This window comes from Anticarsia gemmatalis, chromosome 2 (assembly GCF_050436995.1).
Source record: "Anticarsia gemmatalis isolate Benzon Research Colony breed Stoneville strain chromosome 2, ilAntGemm2 primary, whole genome shotgun sequence".
Classification (NCBI taxonomy): domain Eukaryota; kingdom Metazoa; phylum Arthropoda; class Insecta; order Lepidoptera; family Erebidae; genus Anticarsia; species Anticarsia gemmatalis.
The window spans coordinates 5175942-5202852 of NC_134746.1; the positions used below are offsets into that span (position 1 = coordinate 5175942).

At 39.0% G+C, this 26911-nt stretch overlaps 1 protein-coding gene across 10 annotated transcripts in view; it reads left to right on the top strand.

The window, feature by feature from the left end:
* The window catches only part of LOC142980595 (cyclic nucleotide-gated channel alpha-3), a 92039-nt gene extending 69543 nt beyond the window's left edge, over positions 1-22496 (top strand). For 2 of the 10 annotated variants that reach the window (XM_076126075.1, XM_076126065.1), the window contains exons 8-16: positions 6642-6785; positions 14955-15147; positions 16698-16798; positions 16956-17105; positions 17532-17549; positions 18317-18484; positions 18743-18887; positions 19483-19719; positions 20282-22496. In XM_076126075.1, the coding sequence (XP_075982190.1) occupies positions 6642-6785; positions 14955-15147; positions 16698-16798; positions 16956-17105; positions 17532-17549; positions 18317-18484; positions 18743-18887; positions 19483-19719; positions 20282-20369 (1244 nt within the window). In that variant the 3' untranslated portion in view covers positions 20370-22496. The remainder of the gene's footprint in view (positions 1-6641; positions 6786-14954; positions 15148-16697; positions 16799-16955; positions 17106-17531; positions 17550-18316; positions 18485-18742; positions 18888-19482; positions 19720-20281) is intronic. The other 8 variants (XM_076126099.1, XM_076126083.1, XM_076126091.1 and 5 more) reach the window with 8 other exon arrangements.
* The last annotated feature ends 4415 nt before the right edge of the window (positions 22497-26911 follow it).

The following is a 26911-nucleotide window of genomic DNA, read 5'->3' on the forward strand; positions in this document are numbered from 1 at the left end:
AGGTTTACATGGGATCGATGGGATAAAATTGTACTATACCCGGGCGAAGTCGGGCCAGGCCGTTAGTATATAATACTAGCTGACTCGCGCAATTTCGCTTGCGTCACATGATAGAGAATGGGTCAAATTTTTCCCGTTTTTTAATATTTTTTACTGGCACTCTGCTTCTGTTGGTCGTAGTGTGATAATACATAGCCTTCCTCGATTAATGGGCTATCTAACACTGACATAATTTTTAAAATCGAACCCGTAGTTCCTGAGATTAGCGAGTTCAAACAAACAAACTCTTCAGCTTTAATATTAGTATAGATTATTCACTGACGTAACAATCGGCTCAAGCCGAATAATTAAAGATAGTCGGAGTAAACAATAGATATGTTGTATGTTATTAACTACATAGTTGATAGCTAGGATTAGGAGTCAACGCGGCTATTAATATTAAAGTGATTTAAAAGCGGGATTATCGAGGAAGAGCTTAGCTAAATATATTGTTATTAAACTTAGTTAATCTAAATATCTGAGATATATGGTACTGTTGTTTTCATAACAACGATATCTGACTTCGAAAACAATAATCAGCAACACAATCTTGTATATAAATACAATACGTTAACATTACACATTTTTCAAATAAAACACATAATACTAAAAGTATTCTTTGATAGAAATAACATAAGGAGGAAGAAAGACTTTTTAAACCATTTATGTATGTTTTTTTTGTAGAAATAATGTGGATTTTTTAAATGTATTACGATACTAAGTATTTCACAATGTTCTCAAGTTAATATTAAATGTCAGGTAATTCGAAATTAAATATGGAGTAATACTTTAGTAGAGTTAGTTCGGTGACAATTAAATATAGTTCCCACTTTGTGCAATACTGCAATACTGCATTAAATTTGTATAGTAGATATCATTTTTGTGATTACGCTTCCAACCGCGTCATGAGCGGACTCGTTCAGTTGAAAATTGACGCGATTTCACACACCAACCTGTTGGCTGTTTGAAGATATGCTCTATATTATATCACTAGCCTTTAACCGCGACTTTGACCGCGTAGAAAGAGATTTTCCACGAGTAAGAATACCCTAAAAAACAGTACTTATTTTAAGTTAATATTTCTAATTATTTGCTCATACAGACGGCTTCTACCACCTGTATTTTTGACGAAAGTAATCTGAGTCCTTTCCCAGATATAATTTTTCAACTTGTCAAATGTTATCGAAATCCGTTCTGTCGTTTCGACGTTGAATGAACACAAACAAACATATATTTCAATTTTAATTAATGTATTTAAACATTTATGAAATCAAAAACATTGCAATAGTATAGTATAAACTAGTGACATCTTGGTGTACCCCTCAACAAGCGCATAACAGAATAACAAACTTTATTGAAGTTTATAACTTGAACTAGTTTCACTTCTCCCGGAACTGTACAGGGAAAAAATGTCTAGCCTAGTGCAATGCTTGCTTTTAATATTGTGGCAACTTTTCGTTTTAGTTATTGCAATTTATTTTATTATTTTTATATGATTTTTAGGTTATAACTTTCACTTTTCACTTACAATACTATCCGTATCTTTATATAGCCTTACCCTCTTATATAGCCTCCAAACTAAAAGTATTTTATGATGGAGCAAAGACAAACTGTGTCTAAAAAAAGCTATAGTACTAAAGCCAAGTTACCCGCCTTTTAACATAAGTAAACATTTTGGTGAGCCTCGAATTTAACTTTTAAACAAAGAAAATTAAATTCTTAAGTAAGAAATCTAAAAGTGAGGCATTAAAAACATTCTTTTGAAACAAACTTAAGTTTTAATAACATTAAAATAACGGCTAGCACATAGCTCAACAGTTTATCCGAAAATATAATAATTTAACGTCAGCTTAGCGAGTATTAACAACAAGGTTGGAGCAAGAGGTGTTTCAATGTAGAGGACCATTTCATTTAATGACCACCATTTTGAGTTCCGCGCTCACGAACACTTAAAACATTAAGGGCAAGCACCATACATTTATGACTCAGATCTCGAAACGACTCTTGCGTTAGACATCATCAATTTCTGATATTAAATCAAATTGATGTTCTAACAAATCGATCGCAGTACCACACGCTTAAATGTAACCGTTGATATCATTTAAAAGTATAATTTAAAACGATGCCTACTAATATTGGAAGGAATGACTTCACAAAATGCAGAACGACAGTCATTAAGTCGTCGCAATATGTAAAGTAATAAGAAGACAGAATCGCCAAATAGAGTTCCATATTGAATGTTATGAAAAATTCCTGGTCCCATTTTAAGCGAGTCATTTTTATGCACCTGCTCGCTTCCTCGAGGCGGCTATATTACAATACACGAACATTTTAATGATTTCGGTACGGTATTGTTGTTCATTGTTCCTAATTTTATTAAACTTTTTCACAATGACATGTTTGAAACGAAAACAATGGATATCATATTATGTTGAACCTTTTTTGTTTGAGGTTTCGAGGCTATATCAATTTCTATACATGGGCGAATGCGCGTGCCTTTGTCGTGGAATAGGGACAACCCTTGCCTGAGGCTACTTTTTGGGATACGGCAGTCAATGATCCGAGAAAAATGGCACCAAATTATGTACATAAACGAAAAATGTGACGTATAAATTGGATATTTCCCGGGTTGTGCCGCCATGAATGTATACATAGTAATTTATGATACGGTTTCCATCACTGGTCAAGTGTGCGGCAAGTTTTACCTTCCGAATAAGCCGCATGCATATTCATTACTGTGGCTTGAAAGCCATAAATAAAGACCATCGTAATAATTATTATACAGAGCCATACAATGCCCCTCAGAATAATGGGAAAAGTTTTAAATCAGCAAATCCCGCATACCAAATAAATAAGTTACTTCGTGTGCGTCATAAAATTGGTATCGTGTGCGTATCTGTACGTGGAGCGTCGGTAATTACAATCATAAAATCAAAATACCTACTTCTAAATTTTAAACCATTTTGATTTAAGCGATATACTCGTAAATTGAATGTTGATATGAGTTTCAACGTTATTGCCGTGGATAGGGATATTTAGTTACTTTAACAATACGCCATGAAATTAATGATCACACCGCAAATTAATAATAATAGGTACATACCTGAAACTCTATATTGCATAGATTGTAAATGGAAATACATTGAATTGGGATTTCATATCATTGATACTTGTCATTGACTGTGAGCCAATTACGATGTAGCAATATCCAAAAATATTTTTAATTCTGCTGTACTTTATTCAATAGAAGTCAGGTATTTCAATAAAGGTATTATCTGTGTAACGTTGAAATTATTATCTATCGTAAAACAACATGTTTTTGTTTGATGTAAACGTGTAGATAATAAAAATGAGTAATTATTTAGTGTCAGTGAGGTCACACGTAACGCTAACGGCGGATAATGCATTTTTATGAGCACAATAAAAAGGTGTTACAGTGTCTGAGACCGCTCGGTTTATTGGCGATCGTTTTGCAAGCTTGCCAAGTGTAACGCCCGCAATAACCTCTAATGGCGTGTATTCATAGCCACGTATTAAAATCCTTTACAGTATAAAATTCTCGCACACCTCGGCTAAATGTATTAAAAATTGTAACGTAAGTACTCCGACGGATGGGGATTATTAAGTTTTACTGCGATGTCTCTACTAATAATATTACGTTTTAAAAATAAAATTTTAAAATAAAATAACAAGACAATATTTGTGCACTTTATCACCAAAAACTGCCTTTGTGGTGCGTTCGGTAGTGTATCCGACTGCTGAACATGAGATCTCGAGTTCAATTCCAGGGTCGAGAAAATTGCTATTGGTCTTTTCTGTTTTGTATTACACTATTTCTAAAAAGTAGTCCGAAATTTGGTATCGCACCCCTAAATATTAACGGTACTAACATTGTTAATGGCGAAACGTGGGCGTATTTCACACAACTCTGCCTACACCTTCGGGTATAACAGGCGTAATATTATGTGTATATCACTAATAGTAAAAGTAAGTAATTGGCAGATACATTTTTAAATAGCATCAAAACCTAACATGTTTGTATGTATGTATGTATAATATTAATAGCGACAGTACGGCAACACAGCTTATCTCCGCCCTTATGTAATTACCCGCGAGTGTCTCGACGTCATTATGAGAGCACTCACGATATCGAGTGCTCGTGTCTTGGCTATCTACTCGTTAGTGTGTTCCAAGTAAAATGTACAATGTTTCAACGCTTATAAAACTTCCTTATGGATAATAATATGAATATAAAACGTTCGAAATACATTACAAACGTTTATAGTAGTAAAATTTGTGGATCAACAAAGCCAAGAGTAAAATATTATGTATATATACTTGTCTAATATTCAAAACAATACACGCAAACGACTTCTGACTTTATATAAACTCGGCTACGAAGTTAGCACTAGTTTCACAACTCAGCTACGTCTTCGTAGATCGCCGTAGCATAGCCTACGAACGTGCTACGAAACTTTTTGCGGCTTGTAAACAATAACAGCTACAGTTTACGTGGTCTCGGCGGTTGTACAATTTAGTTTAATAACGTTATCTGTAAAAAGAGGGCCGGGCCCGTCGCTTGTAACTGTCATGTTTGAGGGCCCATCCGTCTTCGGAGGCCCTTGTACCTGCTTATATTATCTCATCGTTCACTTGAGGGTGCTCGAATCACTCGTTACGTAATTTATAACGATAAATATTCAACGATTCTATCTCTGCGTGTGTTTATGATGGCAACTGTTGCTGTTGGAGACCATTTCATAAGCAACTAGTGAATGCAATCCCGATCTCGCGGGATCCCGATCTCGCGAGATCCCGTGTATTTTTTCGGGATCAATCCCGAAGCATAATATGACGAGATCCCGTTCGGGATTGTCGGAGAGGGCATTTTCAGCAGCTGGCTACATTGCAATAGACTTAAGATGCCGATTAGAAGCTCGTACTATTGATACACTTTGTATTTTAAGAGGCTACTTTCAAAATGTCATGTAATTACTTTTTATTTTGATCTCCTGGAGCTACACCTACTTTTTTGATTATGTTCATGTTATTACACCTGTTAATTATGTTACGTTGTTAGTAATATTCAAAAATAAAGGCTTTTATTTTCTTTCAAATAATAATTTATTGCATTCACCACACTATCACACACATATTACATTAAACAAGCCTTATTTTTACTAACTAGACGGGATCCCGAAAATCTCGGGATCCCGCGGGATTGATATTTCTGATCGCGAGGGATCTCGAGTTGACGATCTCGAATCGGGATTGCATTCCCTATAAGCAACATTAAAAATATTTCTGCATTTTGTAGTGACGTCGTAGCTTTCAAAACTAAAATAATAAACTCCTAGTAAACGGTTTATTAATTTGATTCTAACTTTTACTCATTACATGAGTTGTTTAGCTCGAGATATTTACGTGTTTTTTACCCCGTGGCTGTCCCACTGGCTGGGCAAGGGTCTCCTCCCAAACAAAGTAGGGGTTAGGTGCTAACGTTATTAAATTTAAAATATAAAACAAATCTCTTCAACAATACAACGAAAAAAAAAATTAAGCTGTAAAAGAAAGTGAATGTCAAATTTAAAATAAAATTCGCCATTTCCACTTCTGTCACAGGTGGTAGGATAAAGTACTTACTCACGGGGCTTAATCTGACATTGACTCGAACGAGACGCACGGATAAAGTCGAGGGGATATTTTTTGCGGCGAACGAAACAGATGGCAGTATTCACACTGCTTCATTGCTGTTGTCAAACGTGTTTGTTTATTAGTTTGAGTTTTTTTTTAAATCTGGCGTGTCAATTACAAGGGCGTGGTGGGATTGGTGTCGGCGCGCCGGGCGAGGTGCTCTGACCCCACAATAAACACATCGTTATACACTTTGACATTCTAGCTGTGAATTACAAGCCACGTTCATACTTTTAATTTCATTCGTTCACTCTGTGTTAACGTGCTCTGTTCCAAACACGCCGTCATCGTTCGTTTCTTTAACTTGAATTATTTATGAGTTTGAAGCATCCTTGTGAATAATTCTGTCATTATGGAATCATTATGTCGTATTCGACGTTTGCGAACTGTTTGTAAAATCATTGCGATGGCTAACAACACCGTTTATACTAAGCATTTCAATAAGTATCGTCGCGTTGGAAGCGTTATTTTTTAATGCATTTTGAAGTTACTGTACCATCAATCACTTAAACTTGCCATCTCGATGTGACATCTCGTAAATATCAAATATACAATGTACTACCTACCATAGGAAGTTCTTTGTAGAAAAACTCATGGCAGATTATTATTTATCGAAAATATGTGTCAAAGTCGAATACCGAATGTTAAACATGTTTATCTTTATACATATATATAATTCTTCTGTAAGTGTGTATGTCACTGAACTTCTCTTAAACGACTGGACCGATTTCGATGAAATTTTTTGTGTGTGTTCAAGGGGATCTGAGAATGGTCAATGGCAAATGGCCAGTGGACAATTTTGCCCGCTGTTTTTTTTAATTTATTAGTAACGTGTAGACAGGACAACGTCTGTCGGGTTCGCTAGTTTCATATAAAATTTCATGTACTAATGTTATGTGACTGTGCAGGTGACTTGCCCCGACCGCGGAGTAAGGGCGAGTACGTGTTCGTGATCGCGCAGCTGTTGTTCGGCCTCCTGTTGTTCGCCACGGTGCTCGGCCACGTCGCCAACATCGTCACCTCAGTCAGCACCGCCAGGAAAGAGTTCCAAGGTGAGTATTTAGACTTCTTATAATTTAAGCTAATTTTGTTGCAGTTTTCTTATTCAAAGGAGCCGCTTGCAAATGATCACTCGTAACTCTATGGTCGAGTTATACCTACCTAGATTAATTGATTTTGCGAAAGACATTAAAGTATATTTACTCGCATACTAAAGGAACACCACACTAAGAATCAATTATTTGGATTCCATGTGGACATATTTTACACACTTTTTACAAAAGATCAAACGGTACAAATGCCTAAGAAAAGAAAACAGTCGTTTAATGAAATAAATCACAGTAGACCAAAATGATCCCTAAATATTTTGTACAAAAGCGGCATAAGATAACGTGATCATTTGAGTGTCCTGATTGTTCTTTTACTGTCACCTTGTAGGCGGCGAGGTGTCGCTGTGAGATATCAATAAACAGGTGGGTGTTCTGCCCATCCACCTGACATAAATAGTCCCTGAGTCGGCAGTAGTCGGCACTCGGCTCCCACGGTACCGAGGGGCGCTCTATTCTTAGCCGAGGTCACGCACAGCTGTTATTATAACACACACATATTTAAATGCTTCGGTTAAATCTCGCTGGATAATTTACATTGCCTTTTTCACTTGATAATAATACTTTTGGCATTGGTACAGCAGGTGATGTATATCGAAAATTTAAATTGTTGTGACTTAATTTATACTATTTACGATATCAATAAATCGGGATAAAACTCGGCAAAAATAAACAATATGTAGTTATATGTAAATGTAAAAGTTCTTGATATTTTTTACTTAGATATACAGTTAGGTATAAATCAACACCGTCCTCACTCGAAAAGCGGTGTCTAAGCCCCACGTGCCTTTATCAAGAGAACAATGAAATTGAAGAAAACGAAAGAACTCTGTAGAGATTGTAACCGTACCCGCTCTCTACACATCTGTCTATGTACATATGTATATATATGTTCAAGTGTGTGTGTATGTGTGTGCTGCTCCAGATAAACCTACCTCCCTACACAAACATTCTGAATGTCAATGATACGATTCAGCCAAAGCCAAGGTAACCATCCCTACCAGAATCTCTTACAATATGATACGAAGTACTTAAATGTAATTATCCTCAATAAAATACCTCAATCAATTTATATGATTGCCTAATTCAATATAATTTGATTTTGCTTTATTAAAATGATTGGAAAATATGATGATCCCCAGCTATATCACGTGATACTTTATATACGGATCTACAGGGTAGCGTTTGTCATAGGTCGGTGCAGGTCAAGGTTCTTTTAAAATAGCAACCATTTATACTTGTACGTCTCTCCACGCTCACGTTTATCTAGTTTTAAAACTCACACAACGTGAGCTAGACACATACAATTTAGATGTAATATGAAAAACGTTTGAGGTAAGCGGATTACCATATAAGAAGGATTATGCAAAAATAAAACGTTCCCGTATATAATGTGTGTTGTAGACAAGCTTTGCGGAGTTCTCATTTTCAGTGATGCATTAGATGGTTAACACGATATATCATGCGCACGTGTGAAGGTTCAAAGAGCTCGGACGAGTAAGTCGGCAAGGGGTGCGCGACGCGACTCGGTGCGGCGCGACGCGGTGCGACGCGGTGAGACGCGGCCGCTGTCACATTAGCGTACTAAGCAGGTAGACGTGCCGGCACGCGCCGCCCGCGCCGCCACCGCCGCCGTGCCGCCGTGCCGCCGCTACGTGCTCCGCTCTCCCGACACTCGCTCACTTCTCGACCTTACTCTCAACTCATTTTGAACGGACCACAGCATTCATGATTCGTAAACACAGTGACGTAGCAAAATAACATTGCAGCTTCTCTCCTCAATTTGATTTAGCATTTTTTATAGCGCTTACTGTTTCCTCTCACACTACATTATTACTAGGACTGCGTGTGAGGTTATCAATTCAGCGATACTGGTCTAGCATTTTAAACAGAGAGAAGCGGCAAAGTGTCAACAACTTTAATTAGCGCTGCAGCTCGGTTGAAAAGACAATGGCGCCGCGACGGCAGAGAGCAGGCTGAATCCGTGACCTTCCTCGGCGGCGCTGCAGCGAAATAGGTCAGCGGCTTGAATGCTATAAATAGCTCGGCGAAAGTCGGGCGCCGCGCCCCATCCCGGCGGGAGTGCGCGTCGCGCGCGCGGCCGCCCGACATCGATCCGGCGCTCCACCGCGCGCCCCATGCGCCCGGCCGCCCCACGCGCCGCCGAGCGCCCGAGCCTAACAATTCGACAATAATTGATCTACTCGACGACTGCTAGTCACCGGTCACACCGCTCCCGCAGCCAACGCTCACCGCACCACGCATTTGCACGACCAGCCTCCACGCTTCTGACCTCCGCGTGCTCCGCAACAAAGGACACCACAATCATGAACTTAACAGATATTTTTAAAATTTCTACTAAAATAACAGTAAACTCAACAATGTCTTATCATGTGAGAATACTGAACCTTTAAAAAAATACATTTGTCCTTGCATATTGTCCTTGACACAAAGGTGTCGGGTACTATTAATAGAGGTAATTAATAAAAAAACAGGTGTGTTTTTCTTTTATTTGGAATAGCAACTGGCGTATTGACTTTCCATATTTGTTACAACATACAACTAACAATTAAATATTTAATTGATACTTTCCACTCTTCTTTAAGGAAGTACTTATTAACTTAAATATAAAGAATTCACTTATATTATACGAGCGGTTGATTGACTAATAATAACTTGTGATGCGTTAAACATAGTCTGTGAGTTTTCAGGTAGATCAAGTTACAGCAAATATGTGAAAACAATTGTCGTTATTCAACTTTACATACTCGTACACATAAGCTAAACTTGCTAACTTTAGAAGTCTTATAATTTTTTTTTAGTGAAAAATAACAAGTATAAAGATATGTAGATTTTGTATCGCTTTTAAATAACAATGCGTTCAATAAGACAGTATCCCCCACTTATCGCCAGTCAGATGGTTCGTAAAAGATTTACAACAGTATTAATATATTAAATTTTATTTGAGATTTTTTAAATGAATCTATTCAAGGAAAAAGCGGCAATAAAACTGCCGTTCGCGAAAGGCGCAGCGCGTTTTGGCATAAAATTTATCGCCGATGTCGTCCATTGAAATATTCTCGAACGCGTATAGCAACCGCATTTGAGCTTTGTTTAAAATTGAAAAGATATTAATTAAATTTAATAATTGCATTAAAACTACTGCTCTTACCCCCAGTTTCTGAGGTACATTTAGCGGTAGTTTATCTATTCAATAGCGTATAAACTCATGTAAAAAAACGCTATTGAGTAGATAAACTACCGCTAAATGTGCACAGAAACTGGGGGTTAGTGAACAAAAAATACTGTGATTTTTTATACTTTTAGCCTATTTTAATAGCCGTCACGGTAGCCAGTGTTCACTAGTTACGGCTTACGGTTCGCGCTAGTTGCTCACGCATCCAATCAAACGCTAGGTTGTTCATGCGGTTCGCGAGCACGTCCCGTATAAACTGTGCTCTATCTTCACATCCATACTAATATTATAAATGCGAAAGTAACTCTGTCTGTCTGTCTGTCTGTCTGTCTGTCTGTCTGCTACTCAATCACGTCTAAACTACTGAACCAATTTGCATGAAATTTGGTATGGAGATATTTTGATACCCGAGAAAGGACATAGGCTACTTTTTACCCCGGGAAACTGACGCATTTCCCGGGAAAATTAGAAAATTCAACGAAGTCGCGCAAAATCAATATTATAATGACATTGAATTAACAAAATTCCGTTGCCATGGCAACTGTTTTAATGGCGGATATGCCTTAGCGCGACTTCGTTATACTAAGAGAAATAAATAATTTTGAGAATATTTTTCGTGAAAAAAAGCATATTTTATGTTTTAGCATCACGTTACGACCAATAGGAGCAGAGTAAGTAGGTAACAGTAAAAAGTTACAAAAACATGGAAAATTCTGACCCATTCTCTCTTATGTGACGGAAGCGAAGTTGCGCGGGTCAGCTAGTACGAAATAACTTAGTGAGGAAGGACCGGACCCGGCTAACGTCTGTTTGCGAGTTCCCATTTCCAACGTGCGGTTGTTAAAAGTTCAAACAGATCTTGTTAGGAAACGAAAAAGATGAAATGTTTAAAGAAATATTCCTCAAAATATTAATGTTATGTAAATAATATATAAGTACATATATTTAGTTTATTATCCCCTTTGGTGTTTTATTTATTTCTTAGGAGGGTTAAATGTAACCGACAGTTACATAATGTTCTCAATAAACTTATTGCCAGCTAGTTCATGACCAAGTTGCGTTTCAACGTTTATGTATGTAGAAGAGATTAGCATGTCCTCATATACGTCAAACGGTTAATGAGTGCGACGGGGTATTCTACTGAGTATTCTCCGAGTTCAATAGGGAGTTCGGATTGTGGAGAGAGGCGGGCGCAATGTAAACAATCGAGTGCAGTCGCTCCTACACTAAGTATCTAGTTTATATTCAAATTGTTGGACGCGGCCTGTCGTCAAATTGTGTACGCAGTCAGCGCTGACTAGCTATTCGTTTGACTTCCAGACCTTGTATTGTTGTTCCCTGTTGCAATGTTGCCCAACTTCTAGTAGGGCTTGCGCATACAAGATTAGTCAATTTCCAATCCAATTCAGCCTGTTGCCACTATTCGACATTGTTCCTTCATAACTTACTTCGGCCTTTCGAGTTCCCATATTTCTTCCTTCTGACAATTTACGGAAAGAGAATTCGGTTGATGTGCCGTAATAATGAAAATATATCGCTCTCCGTGCCCTTTAACAAATTGACATGTCAGGCAGGAACTACTCTTATTTATTTATAAACAAAGTAATAAGAAGGCAATCCATAATTTTCTCATTTCGATTGAGGCAGATTTTTCGCTAATTTATACAGAGCCTCTGGGACATTTCTCTTTCCAGCTGACGTATTTTACTCGGCATAAACACGGAAACCTCGACAATAAAATAATAATGCTTTACTAAATAAACAAGGCTTATTTCCCTCGTTTCCCAAAAAGTGTGTTCTAACGTAACTAATGTAGCGTGTCGTGGCGTCGGGTGGCGCACGTGGCTTATTTCCGTAGGACGCGGCGACGCGGCAGGGCGGCGGGCGGCGGCCGGCCGTTACCGCCGACCGCACTTCGCCTCCTCTCCGGACCGTGTTTGAGGAAGATTAAATTACTCCAAATGTCGGCACACTAATAACACCGCGTACACCGTTATACTGCACAGCAAAGGGTTGTACACCGAGCTCGTGCGCTCGCCGTGTACCCGCCGTGTGCCCGTCGTGTGCCCGCCGTGCGGGTCGCGCACTCCGCCGAGCGCTGCTCACTTGTTTTTGTCGTCCATTGTTTACTGTTGACGCTACTTAGTAAACAATCATCCCTTTATATCTGAGTTCAACACGGTCGCGTGTGTTCTCTGTGAAAAATGTGTAACAGTCCCATTTCTGTCGTTGAATTCGGTTTTATTTAATTTCGCGGAACATTTGAGTTTATCTTATTTATTTTCTGTTGACAGCGAGATGTGTTCCAATTAAACAGTAGAGTATTTATTGGGCATAACGACATGAACTTAACATATATACAAGACTTTTTTGTGCATATATTATGATAAACCATGTATTCAAAAAGATTAAGTTAACTTTCAAAGATTTGTACAAAATTCCTTCTTACATAGATAACCTGGTAATGTTGAATTGATCTTTCTCAAATCCGTCGGAAGCGTGCACCGGTTACATTTCCAGATACTGACAGATATAAAATGGTCTCGGATACCGTACAATTTTCTAGAAATATGTGGGCGATTTTGTTTAAGAATTTTCCCTCGTACACAACGGCTTACATTCGTATTATACTTCAATACATTGAAACAAAAAGAATACAGTGTTCATGCGTTGTGTGCATCCGGGATTAATGTTTTCGAAATTAAAATCTGCACTAAGGCGCCTATAATACGGCCGCAGAACGTTGTGTCTGGCGCATATATTATGTGAGCTCCGAGCGGAACACATTCGTTTGCTTTTAAATATTACAGTGATTGTGTTTTGCTGAGAGCCGGTGTAGTTATGATACAGGTTAATAGTTTATTATTTCTGACACCAAGTAATAGACTGTTTTTTTTTTTAACAGAATTCATAATTTGACACACGTTTTGAAATCCGAAAATTTTAAATTTTTCGTTTCATATAGGAACTTTTAAAGAAAATTTCACAACGATCCATAAATATCTGTAATAGTTTTTATCTCGTCTGTATACACAATAACTTCCACATGCCCAGCTTTAATCACCAATATCCTGTAATATAATACAGGCATTGAAATCGACATAATATCCGTTACACAAAAGGAAAACCGACCGCTGCAATCTTTGTGGAATGACTCGCAATAAATTAGGATATGAGAGTCATGCCAAAACTTATAAGATGTTCTTTGTTTATTTTCGCCAACGAAACTGGCGATAAAATAATCCCGAGATGAAAGAGCGTGTATGAAAGTTTGAGTACCGCTTTTATGTGTAACTGGCGACCTGCAGCGCTCGCTGCACTTTATCGTCCGTTGTCCGGCGTGCTTTTGTCACTCGATGAAGTTGCGCGCTTCACACTTCACCGCGATACGTTTTGCTTACGGAACAAAACCCGTATCAAACTTGCGTATATAAACCTATTAGAAACTTTGTTAGGAACACGGCGAATGCGAAAATTTAATATTGTAATAGTTGAAGCGTTCGGTTTTCCAATAAGTGGCGATTAGTGCAAACTTATTCCGAACACTTAAAGCACTAGTTAGTGAAGCCGAGTGATTAGGTGCAGCTCTTTGTTCTCGCACACCTTTATGCTGGGATTTAGTTCTTTGTAATGAGTTCTCGGCTGTATAAATTCAGTTGCATTAGTTGAAGTGTCAGGATCCTTCACCTCGTATTGCAGGTTTCGTGTATCTGCAAACCTTTGTCTGTAGTATGTATCGAGTGCGCAGCGCGTCGCTTTGTGAACAATTATATTTTACATTCGCAAGCGGAACATAAAACCGCACGCTCTGTATCAGTGTAAATTAGTTTTCGTTTGTATTCAGCGTGGCGTGTGTGATTTAATTTGTGGAAGCTAACTGACTGAATATCCTAATATTTCGAATGCACGATTGTTCGTATTTACCAAATATGTAGATGTTACAATCCTGTAGGCGTTTCTTTGTGCTAAATCATGTCTTAACACAACAAAGACTGTCGGAACAACTTTACATAGCGGAAACTTACGTCAGGGACGACAAGCCCCTTTTTACATAGACCTGTATATTACATATTCCTTAGGGACTGTGCGAGTATGTGTACAGCATACAATGAAATATATATCGGTTTATATCGTGACGTGATAGATCCGTGCGTATTATAATAGTAATCTCGTGTACCTGCTTGAGTAAACTATCATAATATGTCGCACTTAGTAGTACAGCTAATGATGTAGTAATGTGTGTTGTAAGGGTAGTGTGTGTGTATGTGTGGCTGAGTGTTTCGCTTTAAGCCTGTTATCTTCGAGCCGACATGGAAGTCGAGTTAAACGGTTTCGGTAAACTTGAGATTGCAATTATTTCTTGCTGGCATTAAGTTAGCACTTGACACACTAGGCGCCCCACTTAGCTTAACTAACCCTAGCTCTACCGGGCGACAGGTGAGATTAACTGCCATACAAAATGCTATAAACTGATTTGATCGTTAGGAAAGTGTCGCGACGACTTGCTGAACAATATTATCTTTTTGAGATTGAAATTTGTATGAGGTTGTGAAGTTTGTGAATTGTTTATTCCCTGGTCGCCAATTACGAGTGTTTTGGTATCATACTCTATCGAACAAGTTTCGATTGTTTGTTTTTATGAACAGTCTCATTTAAAGCGGTTGTAGTGATTGTGTTAGCGATAGTATGTTTAATTTTTAAACCATGTTTATTTTATTACTCTTCAACGCTGTTTACATAGATTTTTCTCTTTGCCAACTGTTGTCAATTGCAATTCAATTTTTTATCGATTAAAACGATCTTTTGAGAAGCAACGGACAATTAGAAATTTTTCATCCTCTATATAACTGGGTACTTAGTTCAAAAGTTTAATTACGTATTAATTTACTTCTTGTTTTACAAATTGTGTTTTGTTGCAGCAAAACTGGACGGTGTGAAGACATACATGCGTATGCGCCGCGTGCCAACGCACCTGCAGGTGAAGGTGATCAAGTGGTTTGACTACCTGTGGCTCACGCAGAAGTGCTCCGACGAGGAGAAGGCCGTCTCCTGCCTCCCCGACAAACTCAAGGCTGAGATCGCCATCAACGTTCATCTTGACACCTTGAAACGGTACCATATACAATATTACATACATATTAAACAATACATACGTAATACTGGCCTCTACCAAAACGGAGAAGAAGTGAAGCATAATAAAAACTCATACAATATTGCAGACAGGTGATGGAAACCATATGTTATTATTCTCGTAATACATACGCGGCTGTCATTGTCTATTCTCTTGATTCAATCCCTTGGTTGTCTATTACGACACCCGCGGGTGGTAACTGAATTTGCACCATACATGTACGAGCGTAACAATAAAGATAACTTCATATTCCCGCTTTTTCTCTCGTGATTCGTTACAATATGAAGCGATACCATACAGAATAGAATTTTCGTTATAATACGTGCGTATATGAATATATGATCATGTTTATCCCCACGTATACATATTTTTACATTAGCATATTTAGTAAAATCAGGGAAAGGTTGCCAATTTTTATTACACACAGCTTAAAATTGTTAACGTTGGCATTCAGCAACGAACCGTTAGATACAACGTCATCAGCAGAAAAGAAGGCGATTAGTATTCTCCCGTCGTGTTCGACGCACGAATGTTTTCATAAATAGAAACACATAAATGTTGAGGCACCCTGGACCCGACGCGGGCTCAGGTGTTTACAAAATCATGAGCTTAATATTGACGCAAAAAGGGAGCAGCCTGTGTGATCTGATGACGGTTTAACAGAGATAATAAATCTTATTAAAACTATTCCAGAAGCCTTAGGTATTACAAATAGTTCAGTTGATTTTGCGACTGACAGCGACAAAGGTCTGTCGGAACTCAGCTCCGAGGATAATGAAGTTGTCACTAGATCGAGCAAATTAGTTAAGGCGCCCAAATGTCTTAGCCTTTAATTTAATTTGCGTTTAGTTTGGCTTTTGGGTTAGGGCGATCAAATTTTATTTACTACGTTTTCCGTACCCTTGTCATTTCTTCATTCGATTAGAGGCTTCGTTGGATTTGTTTAAGGTTCATTTGAAAGTATATTTGTATGAATACTGAATGCAAAGATACTGTTGATAGTACGTACGTACTCACCTACATTAATGCAGCGTGGCAGTTCAAGCTTAATATCCCGTGTTGTATAATTAAAAAGAGAAACATTCGCTTTTTACGTCCATGAATTATGCATAAGTGTTCGTTTATACGATCCGTAAATTTTTGTCGCCAAATGGCTCTTCTGAGCTTTTCTGTTTTTCAGCTGAATTCTGTTTACGTTCGGTTTAGAGTACTTGCACACTTTATTTATAAAATGTGTCATGCACATCATTTGGTTATATTTATTTCAGAGACTGGTATTTAATTTTAACTCCAGTCGTAGGATAGTGACACTATTTCTCATAAGTATAACATATACGGAAGGTTGTGAAGACTTTGCACGGATTTTCTCGATGCATTTTACGATAAAACAACGTTTGCTGATGTGTTGATTCTCGGTATATTCCATTATCATTTCAAGCTTACTGATAGAATAGTGCATAACATGTACATTTCTATAAATCTTTGATCTCAACATTCTAGATTTGAATTTAAAACAATTCAATGTTCCCAGGGTGGAGATCTTCCAGAACACGGAGGCGGGCTTTTTGTGTGAATTGGTTCTACGACTTCGACCAGTACTGTTCTCGCCTGGCGACTATATTTGCAGGAAAGGTATCGTTATATTTCTTTCCCAGTTCTATATTATTTATTATCTATTGTATAATCTATTTTACTGTTTTAGTCGAATTTATTACAAATAAATAAAATTACGCTGTAGTAAAATAACGCGATAATGTAAAGGTATCTTAAAGATGCATATTTTGTTTAGGCGAAGTCGGGAAGGAAATGTACATAGTGAACCGAGGCAAGCTGCAGGTGGTAGGCGACAACGGGAAGACAGTGCTAGCTACACTCAAGGCGGGTTCTTATTTTGGCGAAATTTCCATTCTGAACATGGGCACGGCAGGTAAACAACTTGGTAAATATCGCCACGGCCCGAGACGCCACGCCATTATTACTCTATTTGTTACATCTCGAAAAGTTTTGAAAAGCAAACGTTTCGAGGAGACGCTGCAATCAGGCCGAGGGAGCGGCCGCGAAGCTACCAACAGGTTTTGGGACATCACTCCGACACGACTGTTACCGCTGTCGCTTGCACGAGTGCACGACGCCGCGACGCTTTGTCGCATCACGACTATTCACGACACTCGCTCGTCGCTATCGTCGCGTCGCCTCGCGTCGCCTTGCGTCGCAACCGACTAGCGCTAACCAGCCTGTGCCACTTATATTAGGGAATGCTTTCAAATTCAAATTAATTAATTTATAATTACGCATCTTAGATTATGATTTAATTTATTTTGTATTCTTTCAAAGAAATTTCCTTTTCATATTGATACTTCAAAAGAAGAGATATTATTGTGTGGTAAGCTTAACTACTTTTATTTGTTTCGAATCGGACTTCAGTGGCTTCATCTTAGATCCTCCTCAAGGATTCGTAGCGTCTTGTGCCATGTTGTTATTTTGCATCTTTAGTTATATCTCCTTTGGTTGTATTGAAGGCAGTGTCCCCGATCGCTTTGCATCCTCCCTGATTACCTCATATTTGGCGTGACCTCTTGGTGCATGATCCCCTTATTATTAAGTGTCACCTGCGTACCTAAGATCTTAAATCATACTATGGGTTCTGAAGATTATTTTTATTTGTATAACTTCGATATCCTTATGCGATTCTAAACTAGTAGAACTGCTTAGTTCTTTTACGGATTTCATATACTTACTGATTTTATTAATAGTGTACGATTTTTGTACCTTAACGCTTTGTCTTGGTATTGGAGCACAACGAGGACCTATAGATATGGCTTCTTATCATTGTTTTACGGTCAGTTATTTTTTTCAAATTTTGAACGCGATGTGGCTCCGGATACATTTCCCACCCTGCGTGTTGTCTAACTTTCAAGGTAGCTTTTATCTTTTTCTAAACCAGCTTACATACTTTTTAGCTCTTGAACTGTGATTGGATTCAAATTCTGTCATGTTTTTCCCTGCCTCCGGTGTGAGTGATCCTGGTCTAGTATTTCTTATGACCTGTTCTGTTTGTGTGTGGTGTAATGTCCGGAATGAGGGTCAGAACAGCTCATAAGGGTGACCGGGCACCGGTTGGCACGGAGTGTGTGGATGACACGTCGACAGGCAACCGCCGGACAGCATCGGTTCGATCCGTCGGGTACTCGGACCTGTTCGTGCTCAGCAAGAAGGACATGTGGGACGTGCTGAAGGAGTACCCCGCCGCCAGAGTGCGCCTCGAAGCTATCGCCGTCAAGAGACTCGAGAAGTATAAGAAAGCGCCGCTCGAGAAAGGTACTGTACCGTTAACCAACAACATTATTCACGATAACAAATGTGCATGTCTGATCAAGCACAACCGTTTTTCGGATGATTGAATCATTCTCTGATATAATACATTATTATGGCTGTTATTGACAGCGAACGTATGGTGCCTGAGATTGCCCTAGAATACTTAAGTGATATTACGCGCGTTTGAGACTACTTTAGATGTTTATATTTATGATGGCGTTCATCTTATGGCGGCGCGTTATAATGTAGGGTGTGTTGTAGTGGCCATGGGTCGTTGCCAGTCGACGCCCGGCCTCGTGGAGACGAGCGGGCGCGTGCCCATAGAGGAGATGCAGCTGCCACCCGCCGCGGTGCCGCCGCCGGTGCAATCCTCACACCCGCCTTCCTACCGGGACCAGCTTTATAGGTGCTCAAATACTCAACATTCATTATAAAATATTACCCCTTTATCCCTTTCAAATATTACCCAACTTCTACAATATTGATCCACGAAGCTCAATTATGTTCTGTTTCCTTAGGCCTTAATATATAAGTTGACCTGCCTTATATTCTGTTACATTTTTGTGGTAATCCAAACAGGGGACATTACGTATATGTAAACAAACTTTTGGCCCCGCTGTTTCACGTCCGTTGTTGGCGGTTTTTTGTCCGAGGCTCAAAGGGTTGGGTGACCTTTTGAGAGCCCAGCGGGAACGCGTAGAAGTGTTTACATGAATTGTCCTCTTGTGTTGCATGATTGTTCAAACTTCAAAGGCCAAACACCTAACGCTGTAATAATTTAATTATCTTCCATTGTTGGAATTTATACTGTATTCTGAACACTCACCGTTCGGTCCAGCATAAAATAAACAGGTATTTAATTAACTAGTCAGGTTAGGTTTTGCCACCGTGACACACGCTACGCAAACATGCATATTTTTGTGTTGTTTATTGTAGTGAACCTCATTAATATGACCGTATGTAGTCAATTTATAGGTAAAGTGTAAATTGTGGTTCCACAGTTCGTCAGTAAGCCCCCTTCGTGTAGCATCCCCCGTGGCATCGTGCGCGTCGAGCGCACGGAGCAGCGCGGCGGGCGGCAACAACGCTGTGGCGATACCGGGGCCGCGCAGCCTCGAATCGCACGACGCGCTCGAGTGCGAGATCAAGCGCCTACGAGAGCGTCTCTACACCGTCGAGACAGAGAACGCCGCCATGTCTGCCAAGCTCAGCCAACAACAATGGGAGGTCGATCAGAGGTTCGTTTCGTTGATTGACACGTCGCAGAAATATTCTGTTAATGACAAAACTTTAAGACATTCACCGTTATTTGCGCCACCAAAAAAAACACAATCGGGTTGAATAGACTAAGTGCTCATTCACGTTGACTCGCGGGCGCGGTGGCGGGCGCGGTCGCGAAATATCAAACATATGGCGATGTACCGAAGTGTTCACGTACAAACCGTTCGCGCGGTCTAAGTCGCGGGCGAGCTAGCGGCGCCGCGCGCGGCCCGCGTGGCGCGCTCGCGCCAATATCAAACAAGTGAAGATGTTCGTGTGTGTTCACGTCGAACTAGCGGTGGCGGGCGCGATCCACTCGCGATGTCAAGTAAGATCAACCAGTTTGAGCCAGTTTGAGCCAAACGCCCGCCTGGCGGCCAACGTGAACACAAATCGCCACGTCCCCGCGCTCGCGACCGCCACCGCGCCCGCGAGTTCCAACGTGAACAAGCACTATGAGAGTAACAAAATGAGGGGCTAAAAGAGGAAAGCTATAAAGCTTTAATGTTTGTGATGCAAGTTATGTCGTTTTCTGTCCAGACTGCAAGAAATAGAGATGCAGATTTGCGGCGGGAGTTCGCTGAGCTCGCAGGAGGAGAACGAGCGCAACCGCGAGAGCATCATTTAACGGCGCGCCACGGACGAGCGCGCGCGGCTGGCGCCGCTGGCCGCGCTGCGCCTCTCCGCGGTCTACTGACGCTGGTGCTGCCGCGAACCTCCCGTCTACCACTACCCCACCTCGTACTCTTGTGATCTCTGTGAACTTCGAACGTACCACTTAGTGTTTTTATGAGTAAATATTATTATGGAATATTTAAATACGAATTAACTTTATCAAATTTATATATACGTAGTATATACGACTCGCTAATATTTGACGAGTGTCGTGGAGTGAGATTTTGCCGAGACAATATTATCTTAAATATCGTTTAGGTACATCGAGGTGTTTAGAGTGCGTGGAGTGCGTGTGGCGAGGCGCGTCGTGTGCGCCTGCGCCGTTTGTACCCGTTACGTTATGTTGGTGCGCGGCGCGCGGCCCGCACATGTTCTATGTTCTATGTTGTGTAGCGACTGTTTCACGGCTCTGCGTCGCGTCGCGTCGCGTCCGTCGAGCACGCGGCGACGTGCGGCGCTCCGGCGCTGCGGCGCGGGGCCCACTGAGTTTCTCTATTGATTGATATTCAACGGTGTCGTTTATCTGTTCTGCAGATGCTATCTTCTAATGGCGAAATATTTTCACTCTAGAATTTGGAAGTTTGTGTACAAAGTTATCGTGTATCGTATAATAAATAACTGATACTGTGTGCCAAATGGTGGCCAAATGAATGTGCTAAGGATAAGGTTTTTGCGTTAACTCATAAATAGAAAATGTAATGGATATTTTCTTATCCATTAAATTTGAGCTTTAATTATTATAAAAAATCCAGGAAGACTTAAGAACCATTGAAGAGACCCATTTTAATAGTTTTGTTTCCGTCGAGCTGAAGTTCGTTGTATGTACCAGTCTAGAGAATAGTTCGACAACTAAATTTGGTAATCTATGTATATTCGCAGAATAATATTATTACAATTCTGATGCAGTTTTGTCAGTTTTAAGAACATAAAACGACCATAGTATGTTGTAATTTGTTATATAAAATGGTTTTATTACCTATGTATTAAGGGAAGTAGTATGAAACTGATGACTAAATCAGTTTTTTGGTAATATAAGATCACTACTGCCAAATAAGATTTAAGTAGATACAAAGTTTTAATGTAAAAATATTGACAATCGACTAAACGATGTTTTGTACTAGTATTCTTTCTATTTAATGATCTGATTGGGTTATGGCGTCGTTATGTACCATCGATGTGTCTACATAAGTGAATTTTATTGTTGGAGCTTTACATTATTTGTGTGATTCCTTTGAGTTAGTGATAGTTCAGTACACGAGATGAAACAGTACCAAAACGTGAACACAAACTAAAATTTAACTCAGCCCTAAGTAAATTGTAAATACTTATTCTAATATCTATGATACGTGTTTATAAGCTGTTTTCATTGATAACAATTTGTTTTGGAAGCCAAAGTTACCTGATGCGTATTGTTCGAAGGTTAGGAGCGTGACGTTGTTGTAAGGGCTTATCGTTTGTTTTCACAGTAAACAGTATACAAAGCGCGCGTGTGCGCCGTGGCGCGCCGGCGAGCCGCCTCGGCCGCGCTACGGAGGAGTGAACTGCCGCTCGTCTAGCTCAGTTCACGCGTCCTACACTTATTAGTTAGAACAATCGTACTCTTCATTTCCTAAACGCCCCAAGATAAATAGATAGGCGATAAAATTTTTAACTGTAAATAAAATATTTATTTATTGTTATTATATTCCATAAATTTTTCTTCTTACATATTTCTCGATTATAAAATGGTAAGAGAGATGCATTATGCAATTGAATACTTATATTTAACGAAAAACGCAAGTGCTTTTTATCATAATACTAGTAGGTTTATGAGTGTCCTGACGCTAAACCGCGCGGCGGGCGGCACCGCTCGCTCGCTATCTCGAACCAATTGTAATTCCTTTTGTAATCATTATTATAAGTGCTAATTCTTTACCTTCACACGAAGCAGACATGTTCAAATGCGGGCACCGTATTATTTGAATGGAAGTCGGAACGCGGTTCAGTAGTTTTGCAGTAACTAGGCTTGTGCATCTTAAATTGGAAATTCAATTATGTATCGCACATGATTCATTTTATTGTTAATAAAAAGATTATGATAATACGATTTGTGTTTTTTATTTCCCACCATCCAAAATCATAGGCGTGGATAAGGATATCGTCGGCGGGAGCGAGGCAGAGCGAGGCACGCCGCGCCGCCGGTGTCTACGGCGCGCATTCATACGACTCTATTATATAGATTTGTATTAAATTAAATGAGAAAGCGCATGCTCCGAATGTCGGAACGTATCGGCATAATGCTGGAGGAAAGAATTACGAAACATGCGAGACGTAATGCGATACGTCGAATGTAGAGCTCGAGGGGAAAAGATTAACAAACATACCCTTACACATACACAGCACATACGCCTAAATGTGCGATACTCAGAAACTATGGAGGGGGGCGGAAGAGAATTTATACCCAGATCACTTAAAAATAACTATCAAAATATCTAATTATGTACGATAGACGTCCGGTAAGCAGATATAATTTATCCCATCAAAAACATTCTGTAAAAACCTCAAGTCTCGCCGTAAAAAGTTGTGAGATCAATATAATACCAAGTCGATTAATCTATTTAGTCTCTACTTAAAGGACCTTCTGTCTTAAGTTATTACGTATGGTATTATCATGCCAATTTAAAAAAAAATACCTCTAAAACAAATAGACCGACCTGGCCATCGCATGATTTGATTAGTTAATGCTCCTGAAATGTTAATGGCGAATTTGTGTTTTCTTGCGATGACCAAGTCGATCTATTTGTTTTAAAGGTATTTTTTTTTAAATTGGCATGATAATACCATACGTAATAACTTAAGACAGAAGGTCCTTTAAGTAGAGACTAAATAGATTAATCGACTTGGTATTATATTGATCTCACAACTTTTTACGGCGAGACTTGAGGTTTTTACAGAATGTTTTTGATGGGATCTCACTTCTTTTTGTAGAGCAAACATAAGTCCAATTTGTATGGAAAGACGTTTTTTTTTCATAATTCAACATATATTCCTATGGGAATGTTGTTCAGTTTCATGGGCTAAACACCCTTACCCACCCTATACCCCCTCCCGTTATGCCTCATATAGTAGGTACCTGTTTACACCTATTTATTTTATTTTCTACAGTAATAATAATTCATTAACTGCAAATGTAACCTTGTAATCTTATACATTTATATGGGATTACAAAGTTATTGTTGCAGTTAGTGTATTTAGAAAACTGGACCGAAATTAGAAAATATTAAATTTTTCCCATGATTAAAACACTAAACCCTATATGTATTCTAAATTTTAAGCTTCTAAGTCTGCTAGAAGTACCTTAGACTTTTGATGATCGGTGAGTCAGTGAGTCAGTGAATCAGTGAGTGACAAAATTCAAAATTTTAACAAGTTGTCATTCTTAAACTACTGGTTCAAATTGACTGAAATTTTAAATATACCGTGTTTATACAATGACTAATTAGTTGCTGAAAATCCAGGCTTCTTGTTTTATCCACAACGAAGTTATAGGGGTGTCAAAAATAGCCCGAATTGCTTCGAGAAAAGGATGTTACGGCCGTGCCGCTTTTTTTTTGCTCGACTTGCGGGGGCACTTCCGTGCCCCCAGATTGATTTATCTATGTCTGTGCAACCGAATTGTCAAGCGATCCAACAATACAAGTCTAAATAAATGTAACTACCTACCTCGATTGCCTAGTTGCAGTTTATACAACTACCTATAATAAGATCTGGGACACGTTTCTTGAATTGGAGTATTCCGACTCCCGTAAAAAAAAATCTTAGTACAATAGCCAAATTTTCAGGCAAGTTATTAAATAAGAAAAATATTTGTACTTTTAAGACAATAAATTATTACTATAAATCATTTCTGGCGACTTCAGTTCAATACAGAACTGACTTTCTTAATCCGGTGCCTTCGATACGCGGAACTAAAGCCTTTTCACCGATTCCGCCAGAAGTTCTTACAATATAATTTAGTTTAATAATTAATTGTTTCCGATCCCCAGAGATATCAAATTCTATATTTAGTCTGTTCCTACATAATGAAGTTTTCGCCATCAACGTAAAGACAACGCGCGAGTTATTGTTTCATCAAAATTAAATATTGATACAGCTTTCGCGAGCATTCCCTCTGTAGATGAAAGATCTGCGAGTAAATATGAATACACACATACGTATAGTTAGAAAGCTATTCAATAGAAACAAACACTCTTGAGAGGCTGCCTACTTTGTGAGGTTACCGGGATTCCCACTCGCATTTAATATTTTATTTCTCTCTAACGCGCAATCTGCTAGGTTGCGTTGTCGGGCGCACTTCTTGAATTTTTATTTGTTTTACCTGTATTTAAGACAAGGGCGAGCAACTTTTTTGTTATGAACGTACAAAGTTCCGTGTTGTTGTTTTATTAGCTGTCAACATTTTTAACGTTGTAATATTTTTAGTTAGGAAGTAAAAGGTTTTCCGCTTCAACACTGCTTTTGAGAGCAGTTTTCTTTTTCAAAGCTCATGTTAGGTAATATTTTTCAGACAAAGAGACATAATAGTCCACTTTATTACAAAAACAAGTGTCAATATTTACAGGTAGTTTAGCATGAAACTGTCTCGAAGTTGAGCCGGCAGTGTTGAAGATTATTTCAAAGGATATGACTGCATCAATATTATAACTGCGCCAATATTTGACGATGATCGAATTTCGACGAGATCCAATATTCTTGAAGCGTCACGGTAAACAAAGGACAGTGCGTAAACGAGATCAACAGGATTAAGACATTGCTTCATACCCGTATCAACCGCCGACTTATATTTCATACACGAGGAAAATATACTTTAAGATGAATCATCACATTGTCAAAACAATAGACCTGTATAGTTTTGAGGTATTACAAGTACCTTTTTACATAAATTAGTTACTTAATGTTTTATATACGCTACAGTACAAGATTCATGAAGATTCAAGGGCCAAAATTCCTGTAATATCAAATATTACAGTCGGCCACAATACCTCATCAATTATCTTGTAGAACACACAAATAATAATGAGGCGAGTCTCCTGTTTCGAATTCACACAAAGTAGAACTTGTATAAACGTAGCACTAATTAATTTCGCAATTAAACAATTGAGATGTTGAAGCGCGAGTAGATGGCAATATAGCTTGGGTGGCGTTGTATCGCGCAAGTAGAGCGCACAGCCTCGCAGTGTCGAAAGCATTGCAGCGGTATTAATTGCTAAATTCCTGGCGTCTTAAATTTAATAGGTAATTCCGCGGCTCGTGCACGAATATATGTCACTTAAAGCTTTCTTAATCCCCGCCTCACGGCTGGTAAGGAATATCGTACGTCTGCATTCCTTCTGCTTGGTTGCATTTAAATCTGAACCACGGAGCCTGCACTGTGCTGACACACAACTCCATATATTTTGGGATATTCACACCAACGCTCTTTATGTAATTACCGCGGAAGGAATTTAAAAGTAGTACAATACAGACTCCAAATATCTATCTTAATAAGAAGCTACTCTTCTGCACGGCTACTTTATTTTTACTATATTGTATGGATTTTACTATTTACTTGGATTTTACTATGGACTTTACTATATTGTATGGATGAGAATGAAGCAAAATAAGTTTGCAGATAACGCACCAGATTGGTCTCTAAAAAATACTCTTATGAGAAAAGGGCGTGATTTATACATGTATGCTATCTTTCAATGAAGGAAACAAGTATTAGTACAATAATGTATGACGCGTAATCTGTTCCTACCTAACATGGACAATGCTAAAAGCCTGAGTATTGTGATAGAGCCGTTGTCACGGGGAACATTGTTGACTCGTCAGTGCGCCGCTACCGCTCTCCATATGACGGACATCTTCGTGACAATCGCACAGAAACAACCTACGCCTTAGGCTCTACGACGCTCTAAAGTTTCGTAGAGCCGTAGACAATGTGTGTTTAATACATCTTATGTATTCAGTTTTGGACGTTGCCTTAATATTCTTGGAATTTGAACTTTCATGTAATTATTCTATCCATACGTTCTTATCCAAAGATATAATATTCTTAACAGTTTTTGAAGGACTTAAAAATACTAAACTTGCACTGAGTCAGCACGTTGGCCTCTAAGTCTAGCACCTCTTTTATTCCAGCAGAATATTTCACCCGGTAGTGCACTTTTTAAAATGTTTATTGTAGAAACCAAATAACTTATCATAAACAAGTAAAACCTTTTTCATAAGACAGAATATGTACACATATAATGCAAGTTCGTTGAAATAAGGAGTACTCCATCATTGGGGAGGCGTGTTGAGAAAGGCAACTGCGGGATTATATATCAGGTGGACGATGGACCCGAGGCGGCCCGGAGGCGGCCCTGTGTTTGCTAGCCAACATCTTACCGCGATCGTCAACTTGCAACCACGGTCAATATTGTCCCGTCGATGCATTGGTTCATTCTAAAGCTCTCTGTATACTTCTGCTGC